We start from the raw sequence: 16750 nt of genomic DNA, 5'->3' as shown, positions 1-16750 counted from the left end.
GTTGCCTTTGCCGCGCGGGGACAGCAAGGAGATGAGGGGTGAAGTGGGCGGGGTTGCGGTAGCCCGCGATTAGGCCCCATAGTGCCCTGCACGCGCGCGGAAAGAGCGGCGGAAAAGGAAGTTACGTAAAGAGCGGTCAGCCTGACAGAAGCAAGGGAGTTGTAGTTCCGCGGAGTGTGCCGTAGGGAAAAAAATGCAGGACTGGTTGGGAGCTGCCCCGCCTACATTCTAGGGATCCCCGAATCCCGATACCAAGTCCTCGCTAAATTTAGAACCTAGGAGCCCGACCCTACAGCCTCCTCTTCATTTAGGACAGAAAAGCCCACACTCCTCTCACTCAGAGCAGAGTATCCGAACTCATATTTCCCTCCTCCATGGGACTGTTGTTCAGCCGGTAATGAATCCGCCTGCAATGCGGGAGACCTGTGTTCGATCCCTGGGTTGGGAAGTTTCCCTGGAGGAGGGCATGGCAACCCCCTCCAGTATTCTTGCCTGGAGAATCCCCACGGACAGAGGAGCCTACAGTCCATGAATCTGGCGGGCTCAGATTGCGTCCATGGGGTCGCAAGGAGTCGGACATGACCTAACGACTAAGCACACATGGGACTCAGAAGTCTGAGCCCTTCTTGCGTTTTAGATCCAGGAGTCAGGCCCTTTGGTCTTCCACAGACCATTCCTGGTCTCAAGCAAATACCTTACACTAACACAGGTGTTCGGGTTCACTAACTCCCTCGGGTCCAGAACTTTCGGTCCCTAGCCCCTGCAACTACTGGATCCAAGAGTCTGGGTTCTCAGATCTCTCCTTTACCGAACCTAGTACTAAGGACCCCCTGGCCCCCTCCTTCCAAGGATCCAGGAGTTCAAACATTCAGCGCTATTCTCTCCTAGGGACTCAGGGGTCTGGGCTTCCCTCCTAGAGACCCTGGGGTCTCAGCTTTCTCCTCTCTCATGACCCAGACATCTTGACCCTAGACCGTTCATAACCCAGGCATCCCGGCTTGAGCGAGCTGGCTCATGAATTAGGAATGCAGTGATCTCACGGCCCCTCCCTGCCCAGCTAGCCGCTGTCCCCCTCCAGGGCCCCATCTTCCCTCCCAGTCTGTCTTCCGCTTGGCTGGGACAGCAGGGACCGGAAGCCTGGGTCCCTTAGCGGGCGGAGCCTCTAGCATCCAGCCCAGACATCCGGGTCGGGAGCTTGGCTAGGATCCCAGGTCGGAGGCTGAGCTTCCCCTCAAGACTTGCTACTTTCTCGGAGCGCGCCTATATACGGCCGAGCGCGAGTCCTTGAGCTCCGCCTACTAGAACGAGGCCTCTGGGATGGCGTCCTAAGAAACTGCATCCCTGGGTTTCTTATTTGCATAGCCCCACCCCGAACGAGCTTCTCAACCCGTCCGCCGAGAGAATGAGGCCTTTATTAGCATAGCTCCGCCCCCAGGAGGCCCGGCAGCCGAGAGCGCGTGGCGCTGCTCCGGGTGAGCACAGCTCTCTGTTAGCATTCTCCAGCTCCACTTGGAATTCCCCTTCTTGGCGAACGCCTGTCGCCTACCCTTATTAGCATAGCTCCTCCTTTTCCCAGGCCTTGCCTCCTCCTTAAGTGTCCGGAGACACAAGCCTTTCTCGCTGGAGCTCATGATTATGCAGTAGCCTTATTAGCGTGGCCCGCCCCTACGCCCCGCCCGGTTCCCCCCCAGGCGGTAGCGGCGGCAGAGGCAGCGGTGGCGACATGAGCAGCGGGGCGGCGTCCGGGACAGGGCGGGGGCGGCCCCGGGGCGGGGTGCCGGGACCCGGGGACCCCCCACCCAGCGAGACACACAAGCTGGTGGTCGTGGGCGGCGGCGGCGTGGGCAAGAGCGCGCTGACCATCCAGTTCATCCAGGTAGAGGGCCCTCACCAGGGGGGGTGCCCCCGGGACCTAGAACTGAGCCCTTTGCGGGATCCCAGATCTCCCGTTGCCCCTCGATCCATCACTCAACCCCTCCTATGAGGCCCTCTAATCTTAAAAGAAATCCCCTCAGATGTGACTCTGAGCCCCTTGGGGCCTCCACCCCCCACACACGAGGGACGTTCCTCCTGTACGTGTGTCCTGAGACCCATCACCCCATCCCTAGTAATCAGAACCCCACTTCCCTGCTGACCTGACCCTGAGTGCCTCCTGGGAGCACCCTAAATCCAGAAGTCACCCCATCCAGACCCTAAGCACTCTCATGGGCCCCCACCCCCACCAGGTGCCACCTCCCCCAACCCTGAGCCCCATCTCCCCCAAATCCCAGATCCCAGCTTCCCAGAACCTAACTGGGAAAACGCCCCTGAGATTCCCCTAGTCAGATTCTGCCCTCTGGCCATTCCAGAGAACTCTGAGATCCCAAGTTCTGGGAATCCCCCATCCCCTGAGACCGATACCCTCCCCCCTGCCAGCCTTCCCCAAGGAAAACCAACCACTCCTCCATCTTGAGTCGTCCTCCACTCCGATTCCCCGATTCCCTCTCTGAAAATCTGGCTAGTCCTCAAATCATCTCCATGGAGGAGGCCCCCAGATTCTTGACACCCCCGACAGACCTGCCCCTTGAGAGTGTCTCTGATAGCTTAAATACGTCTCCAGGGTCTTTAAGACTCTCTAGACTCTATATTCTAGGGCAAATCTCCCAGATGCTCCTGAGCCCAGCCCCCAGTTCTCACCATTGAGCTTCCCCTTTGCAGACACACCCCTCAGTCCCCTAGGGCTAGATCCCTCCCTCACCAAACACCCCTCTAACAGGCAGAATGCAGCCTGCAGACCACCAGCTGCCAGGTCATCACTTCTCTCCTGAAAACCCACCTCTGCGTGGGAAACTTCCACCCCATTGCCAGGGGAAACCCTCCCACCTCAGAGAAACCCAAGAAAGGTGTCTGTCTGCTACTGAGATGCTACCGCAGAGCTCTCCCACCAAGAGACCCCGGCCAGCACCTGCCCGGGAGCCCCTGTCTGTGTAGAGAAAGGCCCCAGCCCTGGGCCCCTTGCACCCAGGGGCAGACCCAAAACTGGCCCAAAGCCTGGCTGGAGGCGGGCGGGACCGGGCAGGAAGGGAGGGGCCGGCCTGCGGGCGGGGCAGTTTCTCGCCGCCGGATTGGAACCCGGACCTTCCCTTGGGAGGAGACACTGCCCGAGGAGGAGAAGGGGGAGGAGGAGGGGGTGAAAGGGAAGAGAAAAAGGAGGAGGAGAAGAGAGAGCTAGACAGGCAGATTCTGCACAAGAACAGTTCCCAATAACCAAGCACCTACTATGCCCAAGTGATGTGTTAAATACTGAACAGGGGTTTTCCCTGAATCTCACAAACCCTGGATTAAGCCTACAGCTATTTTTATCCTCATTTTCCAAATAAGAAAACTGAGGTTCAGAGAGGGGAACTGATTCAGAGAGGGAAGTGATTCGTCCAGTGCCACACAGCCAGGATGTAATGACGATGCCAGGAATGTACTTTATGCCAGAAAAAGAGAGAGAGGACCAGGAGACAGAGAGAAGAGCCTGGGGAAGGCAATGGGAAGACCCAGAGACCCAGAGAGAGGGAGACAAACTCAGGGGCGGGAAGAGACCCAGAAGGAAGGAGGCCGAGAAAGCCAGGGCTTGGAGGCCGGGCTGCGTCACCTTGGCTGGGACGCCGCACTAACGAGGTCCTCTCCCCATCCCACCAGTCCTACTTCGTGTCTGACTACGACCCCACTATCGAAGACTCCTACACGAAGATCTGCACTGTGGATGGCGTCCCAGCCCGGCTAGACAGTGAGGGCGGCAGGGGCGGCGGTGGGGGCAGGGTGGCAGGGCTGAGGGCTCGTGGGGGTGGCTGGCCGGACCCCCGTCCCCTTGGAGACCCTTCTCCCTCTCTCTGCAGTTCTGGACACCGCCGGCCAGGAGGAGTTTGGTGCCATGCGGGAACAGTACATGCGTGCGGGCCATGGCTTCCTGCTGGTGTTTGCCATTAATGACAGGCAGAGGTGAGAGTGATGGTATGGGGGGGGTCGGCAGGGGGCGCAGGGAGAGAGCAGCTGGCTGGACCTCTGGCTTCATCCACAGTTTCAACGAAGTGGGCAAGCTCTTCACGCAGATCCTTCGAGTCAAGGACCGAGACGACTTCCCCGTCGTGTTGGTTGGCAACAAGGCGGATCTGGAAACACAGCGCCAGGTCTGGGATTCCCCTCTACCCCCGACCCCAACCCCATCTCAGTCTGGGAGGTTCCTTCTGGCGCCACCTCCTGAGGCTCCTCACGTCAGCATCCTCCTCTGACTCCCTCGGTCTGCAGCCACACACCCCACTAGTCATAGCTTCTGAGTCCCCAGCATTGCCCACACGGGAGTTCTCAGGAGAGGTGGCTGAATGGTAAAAAGGAAAAAGGGTGTCTTTCCCAGGGTCTACCAGCCCCAGTGTTGTTCTGTCCTGACCCCTCCTCTTGTTCCCACCTGGAGCCTGGCCTCGGCCTCCTCTGGATTTCTCCCCTCCAGTCAACCTCCCACTCCACCTGCCCCTCCCCTGCTCACACCCCAGCTCAGCCACCTGGCCTTTGATGCCCACCCCTGCGGTCCTGTCCTTTCCTTCCTCTGCTCTCACCATTTCCCTATACACACAGACTGTGATTTCCACACAGAACTCATCTTTTCGATTAAGGCCTTGGAGCTTTGCTTGGGTCTCTGCTGGGAACACCCTGACTTTTCTCTGCCTGACAACTCAGGAAGGTCTGTGGCGCCTTCTCTTACTCCCTACTTACATGGCACCCAGCCCCTTGGGCTCCTCTGTCGTGATCACCCCGGACCTTTTCCTCTACACTTGAGCCTCCACAGTACGTTACCCCAGTTAGAGCACACAGTCTGTCTTTCTGCCTCCCTGCCGGCTGGGACTAGCCTTGACAGCAGGCACCTGACTCCTCCGTATGCCCCCCGTGCCCCAGGTCCCTCGATCTGAAGCCTCCACCTTCAGTGCCTCCCACCACGTGGCCTACTTCGAGGCTTCTGCCAAACTGCGCCTCAACGTGGATGAAGCCTTCGAGCAGCTGGTGCGGGCTGTCCGGTGAGCTGAGCCCCCTTCCCGTGATCCTCCTCGTCCCCTAAGCCCCTACTCCACCCAAACTCACCAGCCTCTTCCCACAGGAAGTACCAGGAACAAGAGCTCCCGCCCTCCCCGCCCAGCGCCCCCAGGAAGAAGGCCGGAGGTTGCCCCTGTGTCCTTCTGTAGGGACCAGCTGCTCTCGCTGAGCCCCCTTCCCGATCTGGGTCTCCCAGGACACACTACACCCCCACCCGCGATTCCTGGCCTCCCCCAGGGGGCCGTGACCACCCTGTGCCTTCTGTCACCGCTGCCTTCCCCCACCCGAGCCCCAGGGTGAGGGCTCCCGGGCACCCGGGTCACTGCTGTATATAACTCCCCTCCCCAGAGAAATAAACGTCACTGCCAAGGAGGTGTTTTTTTATAAAAGGGACCGGGTGAACTCCAGGCCTGTGCACACTTGCTAAAGCCTAGCGCCACCGAGAACCATCAGATCTAAGACCCTTTGCTCAGGGCAGAGACAAGCTGAGCCAGCCATCTGACCCCCACTTCCTCTCTTAACAGATTCTACCCTTTTCTGTCTCAATGGGCATTTTGTTGGGATGAGGATTAATATTTGAGGGGGGACTTCCCTGGCAGTCTAGAGGTTAAGACTTTGCCTTGCAAGGCAGGGAGTATGGGTTGGATCCCTGGTCAGAGAACTAAGATTCCCACAGGCAGGCAGGCAGGGAGGAGCTGGTGACCGGGGCTGGGGTGGGGGTGGGGGGGCGTAAATAAAAAAATCTTTTTTTCTGGGAAGTTCTAGAACTGCACTTTTCAGTCTGGTAGCTGGAAGCTATATGTGGCTATTTAAATTAACTTCAATGTAAAAACTCAGCTCCTGAGTCACACAGCCACATTCAAAAGCTCAGTATTCACACGTGTGACTTAGTGGCTACTACCCACACCCTAGCCCCACCGCCGTGGGTGGGGCACATACACAATATTCTCATTACTGCAGACAGGTCTGTCGGACAGAAGTGGTGTTCTAGGAGACCTTGGAGATGAGCAGCAAGTGCTACGAACCGTGCCCACCTGCCTCCCACCTCCAATGTGTACTGAGAAAGGCGGTTTGGTTGCGCAGGGGAGAAGGAACAGGTGGGCTGAATGGTGTTTAAGCCGCAGACAGGCAGGTTCTCAGTTCCAGAAAGGTCTCGGTTGGGCTGACGTCTGACTCTCAACCTTGAATTCAACTGGAGGCTGGTGTGGAGGAACCTCCCTGCCAGCCTCTCCTCTGGGGGTGGGGCCGAAGTGTAGGGTGACAACGGTTTGGGGATCAGGACCCCCAATTCTGTACCGCAGCTGCTAACTTCGAAGACTGGAGCCAGAACCGGAGAACACCACTCCCCCATCGCCCAGGCCCATCAGAGAGGCCATCTTTTTTTTTTTAATATTTCCTTATTTGGCTATACCAGGTCTGTTTTGGTATGTGGGATCTAGTTCCTGGACCAGAGATCAAACCCAGGCCATGTGCACTGAGAACTCAGTCAGCCACTGCACCACCAGAGAAGTCCCAGACAGACCATCTTTGAACTCCAACACACCACACCAGAAATCTCAACCAAGATGTCTGTGTCTCCTGGAACTTTGGTCCCCACCTGACTACTGTTAACAGTCAATGATCTCTTCCCCCTACCCTCACATTGGCTAATTCTCAACAGAATCTCTGGGCCCTGATCCCAAAACGCTCCCTTCACACCTACCCACCCACCCCAGAACCTGCTTCCTGGTTCTGGGGTGGACGATGACCCCACGTGGCCCCTGGCAGCAGGCTGCCTGGGTTCCAATCCGGCGCTGACTCTCCTAGGCAAGTGCCTTTGTGCGTGCTTCTCAGTTTTCACATCTACAGAGTGGGGGAGACTGCAGTTGCTTCCCATGGCCACAGGCCTTTCGGAACCAAACCTGCACCCAGAGGATGAAAGCAGGGCCTGGGAGGTACTCCGCGCTCAGGAGCAATGACAGAGTTCTCCAGTCTTAGAAGCATGAAGGTCCCTCTGTATTCCAGATTAGAACAACGATTAGCTAAAGATCCCTTTCCGGGTTTCATTATCACAGAATCCTTGGCCTGGGTTCAACCTTCCGCCCTGGGAATAAGCGTGGCTCAGATGTATTGTGCTGCGTTTCCCCTCCCTTCCCCAGTGTCCACTCCCCCAGAAGAACCTCTGTTCAGCAAAGGCCTCCCCTTGTGGGACGGGGATGTTTCATTTAAGATCTGATATCTCCACCTAAGCCCCAGTCAGGGGCGAGCTCCTCTCAACAGGAACCAGGGGGGCCCCTGCTAACTCCTCTCTCCCCGGCTCCTACCAGTCTCGCCGCTAGCGGTCTTTTCTGTGTGGTCTAATGGGGTTAAGTTCTGGCTGGGACACCTCGTTTCTCAGAAGACCAAGATGCACTCTGAGAAAGTGACGAAAGCTACTGCTTGCCCCTAAAAAAGGCACAGATACAAAACCCACATGACAACTGGCAGGCCATTTTTGGAAAGTTTGCAGCCACCACCATGCCAAAGCTGGTCAGACAACAGCAAAGAGGCTGGGCTGGCCCAGTTGGCATCTGCCTAGGTGAAGTGTGTGCCTGTGAGTCTCAGGTTCCTGCCCTCCCCTGGGCTTAGCAGGGCTTGTCAATGATTTCAAATCCCTTGGGGGTTTTAATGTCCCTTGCTTTATCCATCTTTATAGTTCTTTGCTTCTCCTCCCTTTTCGTCATCTCTTGGACTGCTACCAAACCTCTCAGGGTCTCCTGCTATGCACTGAACAGTGCTTCAAACAAATAGCTTTCCTTTTTGACAGAAGCCCGTTTTACAGATCACAAAGCTGAGGGTAGAGGCTATTATCCAACTTGTCTGGTCAATGCTGGAGCTGATATAGGATTTGGACAGTTGAATTCTGAAGGCCAACCACAGGGTAATTCTGTCCCCAAAGGGATGATACTGCCTCCGCAGGTCACCTTCTGAACATTTCTTCTGAATTCTACCCTGGATCTCTACTCTGGGACAATCCAGGGAACTTTGGTCCCAATTTGACATCAGCAGCCCAGAATCCAGAAATGTGACTCCCTCACAGAGGCTGCACTCATGTGCTATAGGTCAGAGTTCAAGGGCACTAATGACTCATCTTAATTCCATGATTCTAGAAAGTAAATGGCTCATCATTCACTCTGTCATGGTCCTCAAATGTTACTAGCAGTCCTCCATTCTATAAAACCAGGTCTCTAAAATTTATCACATTGGTTATGATCTAGCCAATATCCAAGGTTCTAGAAGAGGGGTTCTTCCTCAGTTTCATCTGGAAGAGAATCTAGTATGCTGATAATCCACCTTACACTTTCTGTTGGGTCTCTACCCATTGACCAGCCACCCTCAACGCTGACTCCAGAGTTCTAAAATACCAATGGTCTCCTTTTGAGGATGCGTCCACGACTAGAACAATGGCTTACTCACTACCTTATAGGCTGGTATAGTAGACACCAGGTGACCTCCAAATTGTTAACATTCTTATTCTACAACATTGTTCCTCAAACTTGAATGCGTATTAGAATCCTCCCAGGATTTTATTTTAAAAATGGGTTCTGACTCAGGGCTGAGAAAGAACCCAAGAGTCTACATCTCTACCAGCTCTTTGAGGATTCCAGGAAGGCGTGAGAATACAGGAATTCACATTCAACTCTGCAGGCTGACCTCTAAAATGCCAACCCACTTAGGATCTTAACCCTACCTCAAGTTTGAGAACCCTCAAGCCTACCTCAGGGAGCCAAGAGAAACCTGGTTAACTCCTGACACCCATCACGGCCTGGACTGGTTTAAAGGTAACACCTCCAAACTCATATACTTTCCCCTTCACAAAGTAGAGCTTGATTCCCCTCCTTGAGTGTGTGCTGGGTTTAATGACCCCCCTCCAATGAACAGTGTGGCAGAAGCAGTGGAGCACACTGTCTGAGGTTAGGACGTAAAGATTAAGTGGCCTCCTCCTTGATCTCTCCTTTCAATCACGCGCTCTGGGGGAAGCCAGCTGTCACGTGTGGAAGACTCTTCAGCCATCCTATAGGCATAGTCCACACAGCAAGCAACTGAGGCCTCCAGCCGAGAGCCACATGAGAGAGCCACCTTAAAGCAGATCCTTCAAGCCCAGTCAAACCCATGAGGGCTGAACCCTCATGACTGACCCTAATACCACCCAACTAACTGGCTCCCAAATTCCTGAACTCAGAAACCTTATGATAGAAATGTTTGTTGTTTTCAAGGTATTAAGTTTTGGGGTGGGCTAATTTGTTACACAGCAAGACATAATGGAAAACAGTGACCCCAGCCCAACCACCTTCCAGGGCTCTAGAAAAGCCACATTCCAGATTCCAGACTCTGCCCATGCCACCCCCCCTACCCCGCCCCACCATGCCGCAGGACAGAGGCACTCCAGCCAGCCGATAAAGTGTTTGCCGTTGGGTTTTCGTTTGGCTGGTTGTGTGTACACAGTGTATACAAGTTGAGTTGTACAGAAGCCCAAGAAAGAGCAAGAGACGAAGGGTGGTGGGGAGATGGGAGCAGAGGGGTTAGAGAGAGGGAGGAGGAGAGAAGAGACTGATAAAAAATAGAACCACATCCAGATGACAAGGGGATGGGGGTGGAGGGAGCAGACACAGACAAATCGCAGTAGAAAAGGAGTGGGAGGGGTAAAGGGAGGGGACCCTTCTCCCCCCTCCACCTCCCCAGACCCCCGCCCCAGGTATGTACAATAAATAAGATTAAAAATAATTAACAAGATGCGTTTGCCCCCTCCCACCCGACGCCAAATGCCCTGGGGAGGGAATGGCCTTTAGCAAAGATCTTGGCCTGTGAGGGAGGGCTTGCGGGGAGGGGGAAGGGGTCCCCCAGCTCTCTGAAGCCGCCCCGCCCCCCTCAACCATACATAGACTTTTCCTATACATTATGTACAAGGTGGAGGGGCTGGGGCTATGGCCATGGAGGCGGGGATCGGGGCAAGGTGGGGGAGGGAAACCGTTACTAAATAGACATTTATACATATATATAAATAATTTCTCTGTACACCCGACAGTGGGAGGAAAGGGGAGGGAGTGGAGAGGGCTTGGGAAGTGGGGGGAGTCGAACTCTGAACCCTGCCCTGTGGGGGCAGCACGGACACACCCTGACCAGTGACCCCCCCTTCCCCAGCAACAGGGCCCAGGGGTTAACTCCTGAGGGCACAGTTCTGTCCCCATTCTTGGTTCATGGAGGAGGGGCCCCCCCCCAGGCCAGGGTGGGGTCACCCGCAGCGGCTGTGGGCCTGTGCTTGGGCCAGCAGGTCGCTGAAGGAGTCAAAGAGCTGTTCAAGCCACGGCTGATTCCGCATGCACTGCTGGACTACCTCCTCCTGGCCTAGGTCCTCCGCGCCGCCCTCGATGGCCAGGGTCTGTAGGGGATTAAACGTAGATCTGGGGTGGGAGGGGGCTGGGGGCCTCGGGGTCAGTGTCTCAGGGAAAAGGGGGCTGGGAGTGGGACTCCTGGGTCTGAGGGAAGACGGGTCGGGGACCTGGACTGCCAGGGTCCAGCCAGGAGCCTGTGATGGGCAGAATCCCAGAGTGATACGTGCGGGGCGTGCATGGGCTCACCTGGTCCCGGCAGCGCAGGAAGGTGTGGTACTTATAGTGGTGGAGTGAGTGGTAGAGCGTATAGTATCCCGATTTGTCCAGTTCAACCTTGAACTCCTGGGCAAGTGGAGAGGAGAAGCCTCAGTCACCCTGCCCAGCACGAGGCAGCCCCTCCTTCCACGCCCCGCCCGGACCCCGCCCTCCCACAAGGCCCCGCCCCTGACCACACCTCTCTCAGGCCCCGCCCCTGACCCACACACCTCCAGTCTAGGCCCCGCCCCTGTCCCCCCACCTTCCCGTCCAGGCCCCACTCTCCGGTTACCCATCGCACCTGGGCTCGGACCACGCTCCTCTTGAGCTTGCTGAGCGTCTTGCGGTTGTAGGGTTCCCCAGCTGGCCGCAGCCGCACAGCTCCCTCCTCGGGGGAGCCCTCCCCACTCTGCTCCACTTGTAGCTGGGGGAACGTGTGCAGGGCGTCCTGCAGGAATCCGGTGGATCAGGGGGACCTCCCTGGACCCGCCCACCCCAGACCCACCCACCTCCCCGGTTCTCAGATTCCGAGTGGTCAGATGCCTGGGTTTCACCCAGAAAACCCATCAGAAAAGACACAAGCATCTTGGTTTCCTCCAAGGACGGCAGAAACCTAGGCCAGGCTGGTGACCCTTATCATGTGCTCTGTGGCTCAGCCCAGGCCTTCCCGAGACAGCTAACATCCCACCCAAGCTTCTAGAGTCACTTGCACGTCCTACTCAAAATTCTGAGTTGGCCTGAAACCCAGAATCCCTAACATCCACCCCAGAATTATACAACCAGACTCATATTCCATCCCATAATGCTCAGACATACCCTAATGTTCTACCATGTAAATTTTTTTTTTTTTGGAGAGGCGGGGCATGCCAACAAGACTTACAGGATCTTAGTTCCCTGACCAGGGATTGAACCTGTGCCCTCATCAGTGAAATTATGGAGTCCTAAACACTGGACCACAGGGAATTCCCATTACAGCGCAATTTTTAATCCTAGCACAACACCCAGCCCTGTCTTCTCAGAGCCAGACGAATAGTCAATCCCAGGCTTCTCAGAGTCATCCTGACATCCCACCCAGAGTTCCTGAACCAGATTACCCCATGTTTTCATAGTTAGGCTAATATCTCAATCAGAATTTTTAGAGCTAGCCTAAAATCCATCCCAGAATTCTCAGAACTAGACTAACATCCCCCCCAACAAACCTTCAGGGCCAGACTAATATTCCACGGCTGAATTCTGAGCTGTCCTGATATTTCACAGCCCAATTCTCAGCACCACACTAACATCCCCACTAGAATTCTCAGAGCCAGATTAGTGTTATCTCCCAGAATTTCCGGAGCCACCCTAACATCCCATCCCAGAAGGGAAATTACATAGACAACTTCATGCTCGAGCCTGAAATTCAAAGAGCCTGAATTATGTTGACAAGAGAAGCCATCAGAATCTGCTCGACACTCTGCTCCAGCGAGCCCTGGGTCCAGGTCCTAGTTCACCTTTTGTCCCCAAATTTGTACTGCATAACCATGCTCTGCTGGGCCTGCCCAGCAGCCCAGCCCAGACCTTGACAATGACCCCTCCAGGCCATCGCAGCTTGTCTCTATCTGGGTGGGTGGGGATGCTGGGCCCAGAGATCCCCATGGAACATCTCAGCCTTCCACTACTCTCCTGACCAAGCCTGAGCCTTCCAATGATCACCCCCTCCAGGGCCCAAAGCTCTGGGAAGGAGCACAGTGGCTGACGTGCACGTGTCTCCTCTGGGCCTGAGCTCTGGGTCCCAGACACCGCTTGCCCAGCCCCCCAAGCACCTGCAGGGCTGGGCTCAGCGACAGCCGCTTCAGGACTTTTTTCTTGTGCTCATTCAGGAGGCCATCAATCTTCCGCATGGGTGGGAGGTACAGCTCGTCTGAAAGGGGAGGAGGGACATCAGAAAAGCTTAGCCCCACGACAATACATGGTGGGAGGAAAGCAGGGGTTAGGGGTCTGCGTCCACTTACCATGTGTGTCCTCCAGGGCCTGGATCATATCTGGGTCAAGTGCCGTGCTCACCAGCATCTCCACATAGCTCCGGTACATTTCCCGCATCGCCCGGGTCTTCAGCAGACGCCCAGGTACTGCCCGCTCTGGGGAGAAAAAAAAGGAGACATGGATCCATTATTCCAACTTCTGAGTCCACTGAGGGAAGACGCTCCAATACCAGGACAATAACTCTAAGGGTGAATCACAGGTACCATCACGAGCTCAGCCTGGCAAGTCAGGGAAAGCTATTAAAGGTCATACAAGCACCAAATCTTGAGATCTGAAAGAGAATTCCAGGTCGGTGACCTTTGTGTTTGACCAGTTCCACAAAGTTTCTGTAAAGTCTAAAGCAGCAGCAGAATTGGTTTCCAAACCAGTGAATCAAGTCTGAGAGATCAGATCACAAAGGGCAAGGTTGAGGGAGGAGGTGGGAACTGAGACTGCAAAGGTTAGTGTAGGCCAGACCACATGGGGCCTCCAAGATGAGGTGCAAAGGGCAGGGGCTTTTTTAGGGAGGGGTCCCAGGGAGCCATGGGAGAGAGCTGTGAGCAGGGAAGGGTGAAGGTAATTGGAGAGCAACCTCTCCGAGGCCATGTTGATGGATCGGAGAGGGAGACCAGAGGCCAGGGCAATGGAGCAGCTGAGAAAGAACAAGGCGGGGATGGGGCTGGAGGGACAGGTACAGAGATTTTGAGGGGCAGGAGGGCCAATGTCTGGGCCAGGGCTGTGGGACAGGGCAGTAGGGTGGGGACAGTTGGGGTTGGAGGGGTGGGACTGGAGGTTTCCGAGCTGCAGAGGTGAGGGAGGGGCCTGGAGGGTCTGGCCTAGTAAGCGGGTGGCTAGTGGGGCTGCATCTGAGATACAGAAACCAGGACCTGCTCCATGAACTCTGGAAGGGGGGTGGGGGTAGGCTGGGAGGATGGCCAGGGTAAAGAAAGGAGTCTGAGGCTCACGAAAGTGGAGGGAGCCGGCCAAGTGAGAGGTACGGAAGGTCAAGCAACAGGATGGAAGATCATCTTCTTACTTTTTGTAGTGCATGCCACCTGGCTCATGGGATCTTAGTTACCTGACCAGGGATGGTTCCCCGGGCTTCTGCGGTGAAATCTCAGAGTCCTAACCAGAGAATCCCCCAAAGATAGCACTGGAGGGACACCCACTAGCAACTCAAGAAGGAGTAGCGGGGAGAAAACAGAAGCAGGGGGCCCACGCATGAGAAGACCCCAAAAAATCCCTTAGGAAGAGGCCCGAGAAATGACCGCCTGATTTATCCACATGGACGGTCCTCGCTGACAGCAGTTTCAAAAGCCCAGAGTGACCACCTGGCAGCAGAAGTTAGACCCCGTCAAGCCTCGGCCTGAACCTTCCTATGGCTCCTGTCTCGCTCGTGATAAAATCCTGCCAGTAGGGCTGCAAAGTCCCAAGTTCCTTGTCTCTCCAGGATCTGGTCTTGTTCCTTCTCTGCCCTCACTTCCTCCAGTGCCTGGCCTCTTTCCTGATCCTCAGACACGCCCAGTCCAGAATGTTCTCTCCCCTAATGTCACACCACCCCAGCCCTGTTGCCTTCAGATCTTGGCTCCAATGTCACTTCCAGAAACCTTCCCCTACTCCCCCCTCTCCTGAAAATAATCACCCAGGATCCCACTCGGATCCTGTTTACCAGATTTATTTTTCTCTACTGCCCTTAATCCCAACCAGCCTTACACTGATGATTTTTCATAGTTTTCTATGAAATTCTATTACATAACCTCTTTATCTGATCAACTCCCCCAGAGAGTCGGTAAACTCCCATGGGGATACATGTTTTTGTCTATTCTGTTCAGGGTTAGAACCCCCAGTTCAGGGCACATAGTAGGTGTTCAGTTAACATCTGCAGAAAGGGACTGAGAAAGCCAGATTGAGAGTGGACTAAAGGAAGGGAGGGCACAGCCCCTTTTTAGAACTTTCATTGTGAATCCAAGGAGACACATCAGCTTCTAGCACAAGGAGAGTCACCAGTCTAAGACCAGTGAGAGGGTTGGTCTGAGGTCTCCTTGTCTGGGCAGAACCTTCAGGGCACCCAGACAGGAGTCAGGTTCACCCTGCCCTGGAGGGGCTCCTGGTCAAACGGGGTGAATGGACAAAGAACCAGACTGAGAGAAAGATACTGACCCTTGGCTGGGGAACAGCTTCCCCAAAGGGTGTAGAATTTATTTTTTATTTTTTTTTAGGGTGTAGAATTTAGATTCTCCCATTTCATAGGTTCAGAAAATTCTGGGCTGTCCATATAGGTTCACAGCAGCAGTAGCCAAAAAGTGGAAACAGCCCAAATGCCCATCAACCAGTCCACAAATAAAATGTGGCATATCCAAGCTATGGAATAGTATTTGGCCATAAAAAAGAATGAAATACTATAAACAACTATGTATAATAATAAATAAGCTACAGGGATATACTGTACAGCACAGGGAACACAACCAATATTTTAGAATAACTTTAAATGGAGTATAATAAAAATGTTCAATCACTATATTGTACACCTGAAACTAGTATTGTAAATCAACTGTAGTTCAATTAGAAAAAAAAAGAATGAAGTACTGATACACACTACAACATGGATGAACATCAAAAACACGCTAAGCAAAGTTGCTAGTGCTTCAGGAGCGCACATCGTGTGATATCCCTTACGTGAAATATACAGAATAGGCAAATCTATAGAAATTAGTAAATTACTGGTTGCTTAGGGATGAAGAGGGGGAGTAAGGGAAGTGATGGACAAAGGAAGCAGGGTGTCTTTTAGGGGCAATGAAAATATTCTAAAGTTGATTGCCAGATGGATACACAGCTCTGACTACACTAAAAGTCAAAAGAATTAAACTGTTTTAAGAAACAAGTCCTGCAAATCTGGGCCTTTGGTTAAGCTCCTCCTTTGCCAGCATCTTCCCCTGAGCCAGCTGTAACTGGCCAAGGGTGCCTCCACCTGGTCAGATTGAGCCCACCACCCACAGAAGACTGGATTTCCCAGGCTCCTTTGCAGCTAGGTGTGGCCATGTTATGAGTTCTGGCCAGTGGGATGAAGAGGAGACAGGATGTGGGCCATTCCCAGATCTGGCACTGAGCTGGAAGGCCAGTCTATCGCTACCCTTGGGTCCTTTCCTACTGGCAGGACTGCAGCTGTGGGGCTGCTGGGCTATGCCTCTCACCACGTGCTCGACGACAGCAAGCTTGGGGGCAGCAGAGCAACAAGAGGAAAAGAAACCCAGACCTGGACAACCTTGAGAGGAGCCTCTTATGCTCCACAAATCTTCTACTTCATCAGGATTTCGATGGAAAGAGAATTAACTCCATCTCTCTCATTTGACTGACGAGCTGTATGTTTAGCCTCCATTAAAACAGCTACCCCTGCACTACACCTCAAAGAGTAGGTGACCTTGGGCAAGTCATAGCACCTCCCAGGGCCTCAGTGTTCTCATCTTTAAAAATGAGGATAATAAGTAAGTTAATTAATTAAAAAATGGTTGACAATAAAATGAGGCTAGGGACTTCCCTCGTGGTCCAGTGGCTAAGACTCCCATTGTAGGGGGCCTGGGTTTGCACTCTGGCTGGGGAACTAAGATCCCACATGCCACAACCAAACCCTGGTGCAGCCAAATAAATGAAATAATACATATTTTAAAATGAATGAGAATTCTAAAGTACCTAATCCCACAGGGTTTATCTACAGATAAAATGAGCCAATGTGTAAAATGCTTAAAATGACGCCTGTCACTTAAAAGAACTAAGTCAGCTATTATATTTTTATACATATGTGCACATATATTTTTGTTGTTCCTATCATAATAAACCAGACATCATTCTAAGCAATGGAGCTCCCATCTGGTGCCCACTATAGTCGAGTACCCTCCTACATGCTTTACTGTGAATTTTTTTTACTTTACTTGACTTTATTATTAACCCATTTTACAGGTGAGGTCACTGAGGTGCTGCCGCCTGTTTCCTAGAGTCACCCAGCGGGTCATAGGGAACACCACTGTCTATGGGCTTCCAGGATAGATGCTGGTCCCCAGAGCTCCTCAGAACCTGCTTACGCGTGTGCATGCTTC

At 53.9% G+C, this 16750-nt stretch overlaps 2 protein-coding genes across 3 annotated transcripts in view; one reads left to right on the top strand and one right to left on the bottom strand.

The window, feature by feature from the left end:
* Window positions 1-1685: 1685 nt before the first annotated feature.
* On the top strand, window positions 1686-5421 carry RRAS (RAS related). Its single transcript, XM_061389063.1, has 6 exons — window positions 1686-1876; window positions 3670-3757; window positions 3867-3969; window positions 4049-4157; window positions 4918-5036; window positions 5117-5421. Exons 1-6 carry the CDS (start codon window positions 1724-1726, stop codon window positions 5199-5201), a joined length of 657 nt encoding a protein of 218 aa, XP_061245047.1. The 5' UTR covers window positions 1686-1723; the 3' UTR covers window positions 5202-5421.
* Window positions 5422-9468: 4047 nt separating this feature from the next.
* Window positions 9469-16750, bottom strand: part of PRR12 (proline rich 12) — a 29370-nt gene continuing 22088 nt past the window's right edge. For both annotated transcript variants that reach the window (XM_061389035.1, XM_061389034.1), the window contains exons 10-14: window positions 12650-12775; window positions 12461-12558; window positions 10960-11106; window positions 10650-10745; window positions 9469-10450 (exon numbers count right to left, since the gene is read on the bottom strand). In XM_061389035.1, coding sequence (XP_061245019.1) covers window positions 10304-10450; window positions 10650-10745; window positions 10960-11106; window positions 12461-12558; window positions 12650-12775 — 614 coding nt within the window. In that variant the 3' untranslated portion in view covers window positions 9469-10303. The remainder of the gene's footprint in view (window positions 10451-10649; window positions 10746-10959; window positions 11107-12460; window positions 12559-12649; window positions 12776-16750) is intronic.

Source organism: Bos javanicus, chromosome 18 (assembly GCF_032452875.1).
Source record: "Bos javanicus breed banteng chromosome 18, ARS-OSU_banteng_1.0, whole genome shotgun sequence".
Taxonomy (NCBI): Eukaryota; Metazoa; Chordata; class Mammalia; order Artiodactyla; family Bovidae; genus Bos; species Bos javanicus.
Note: the sequence above shows the minus strand (reverse complement) of the source record. Positions and strands in the feature narration are given on the sequence as shown.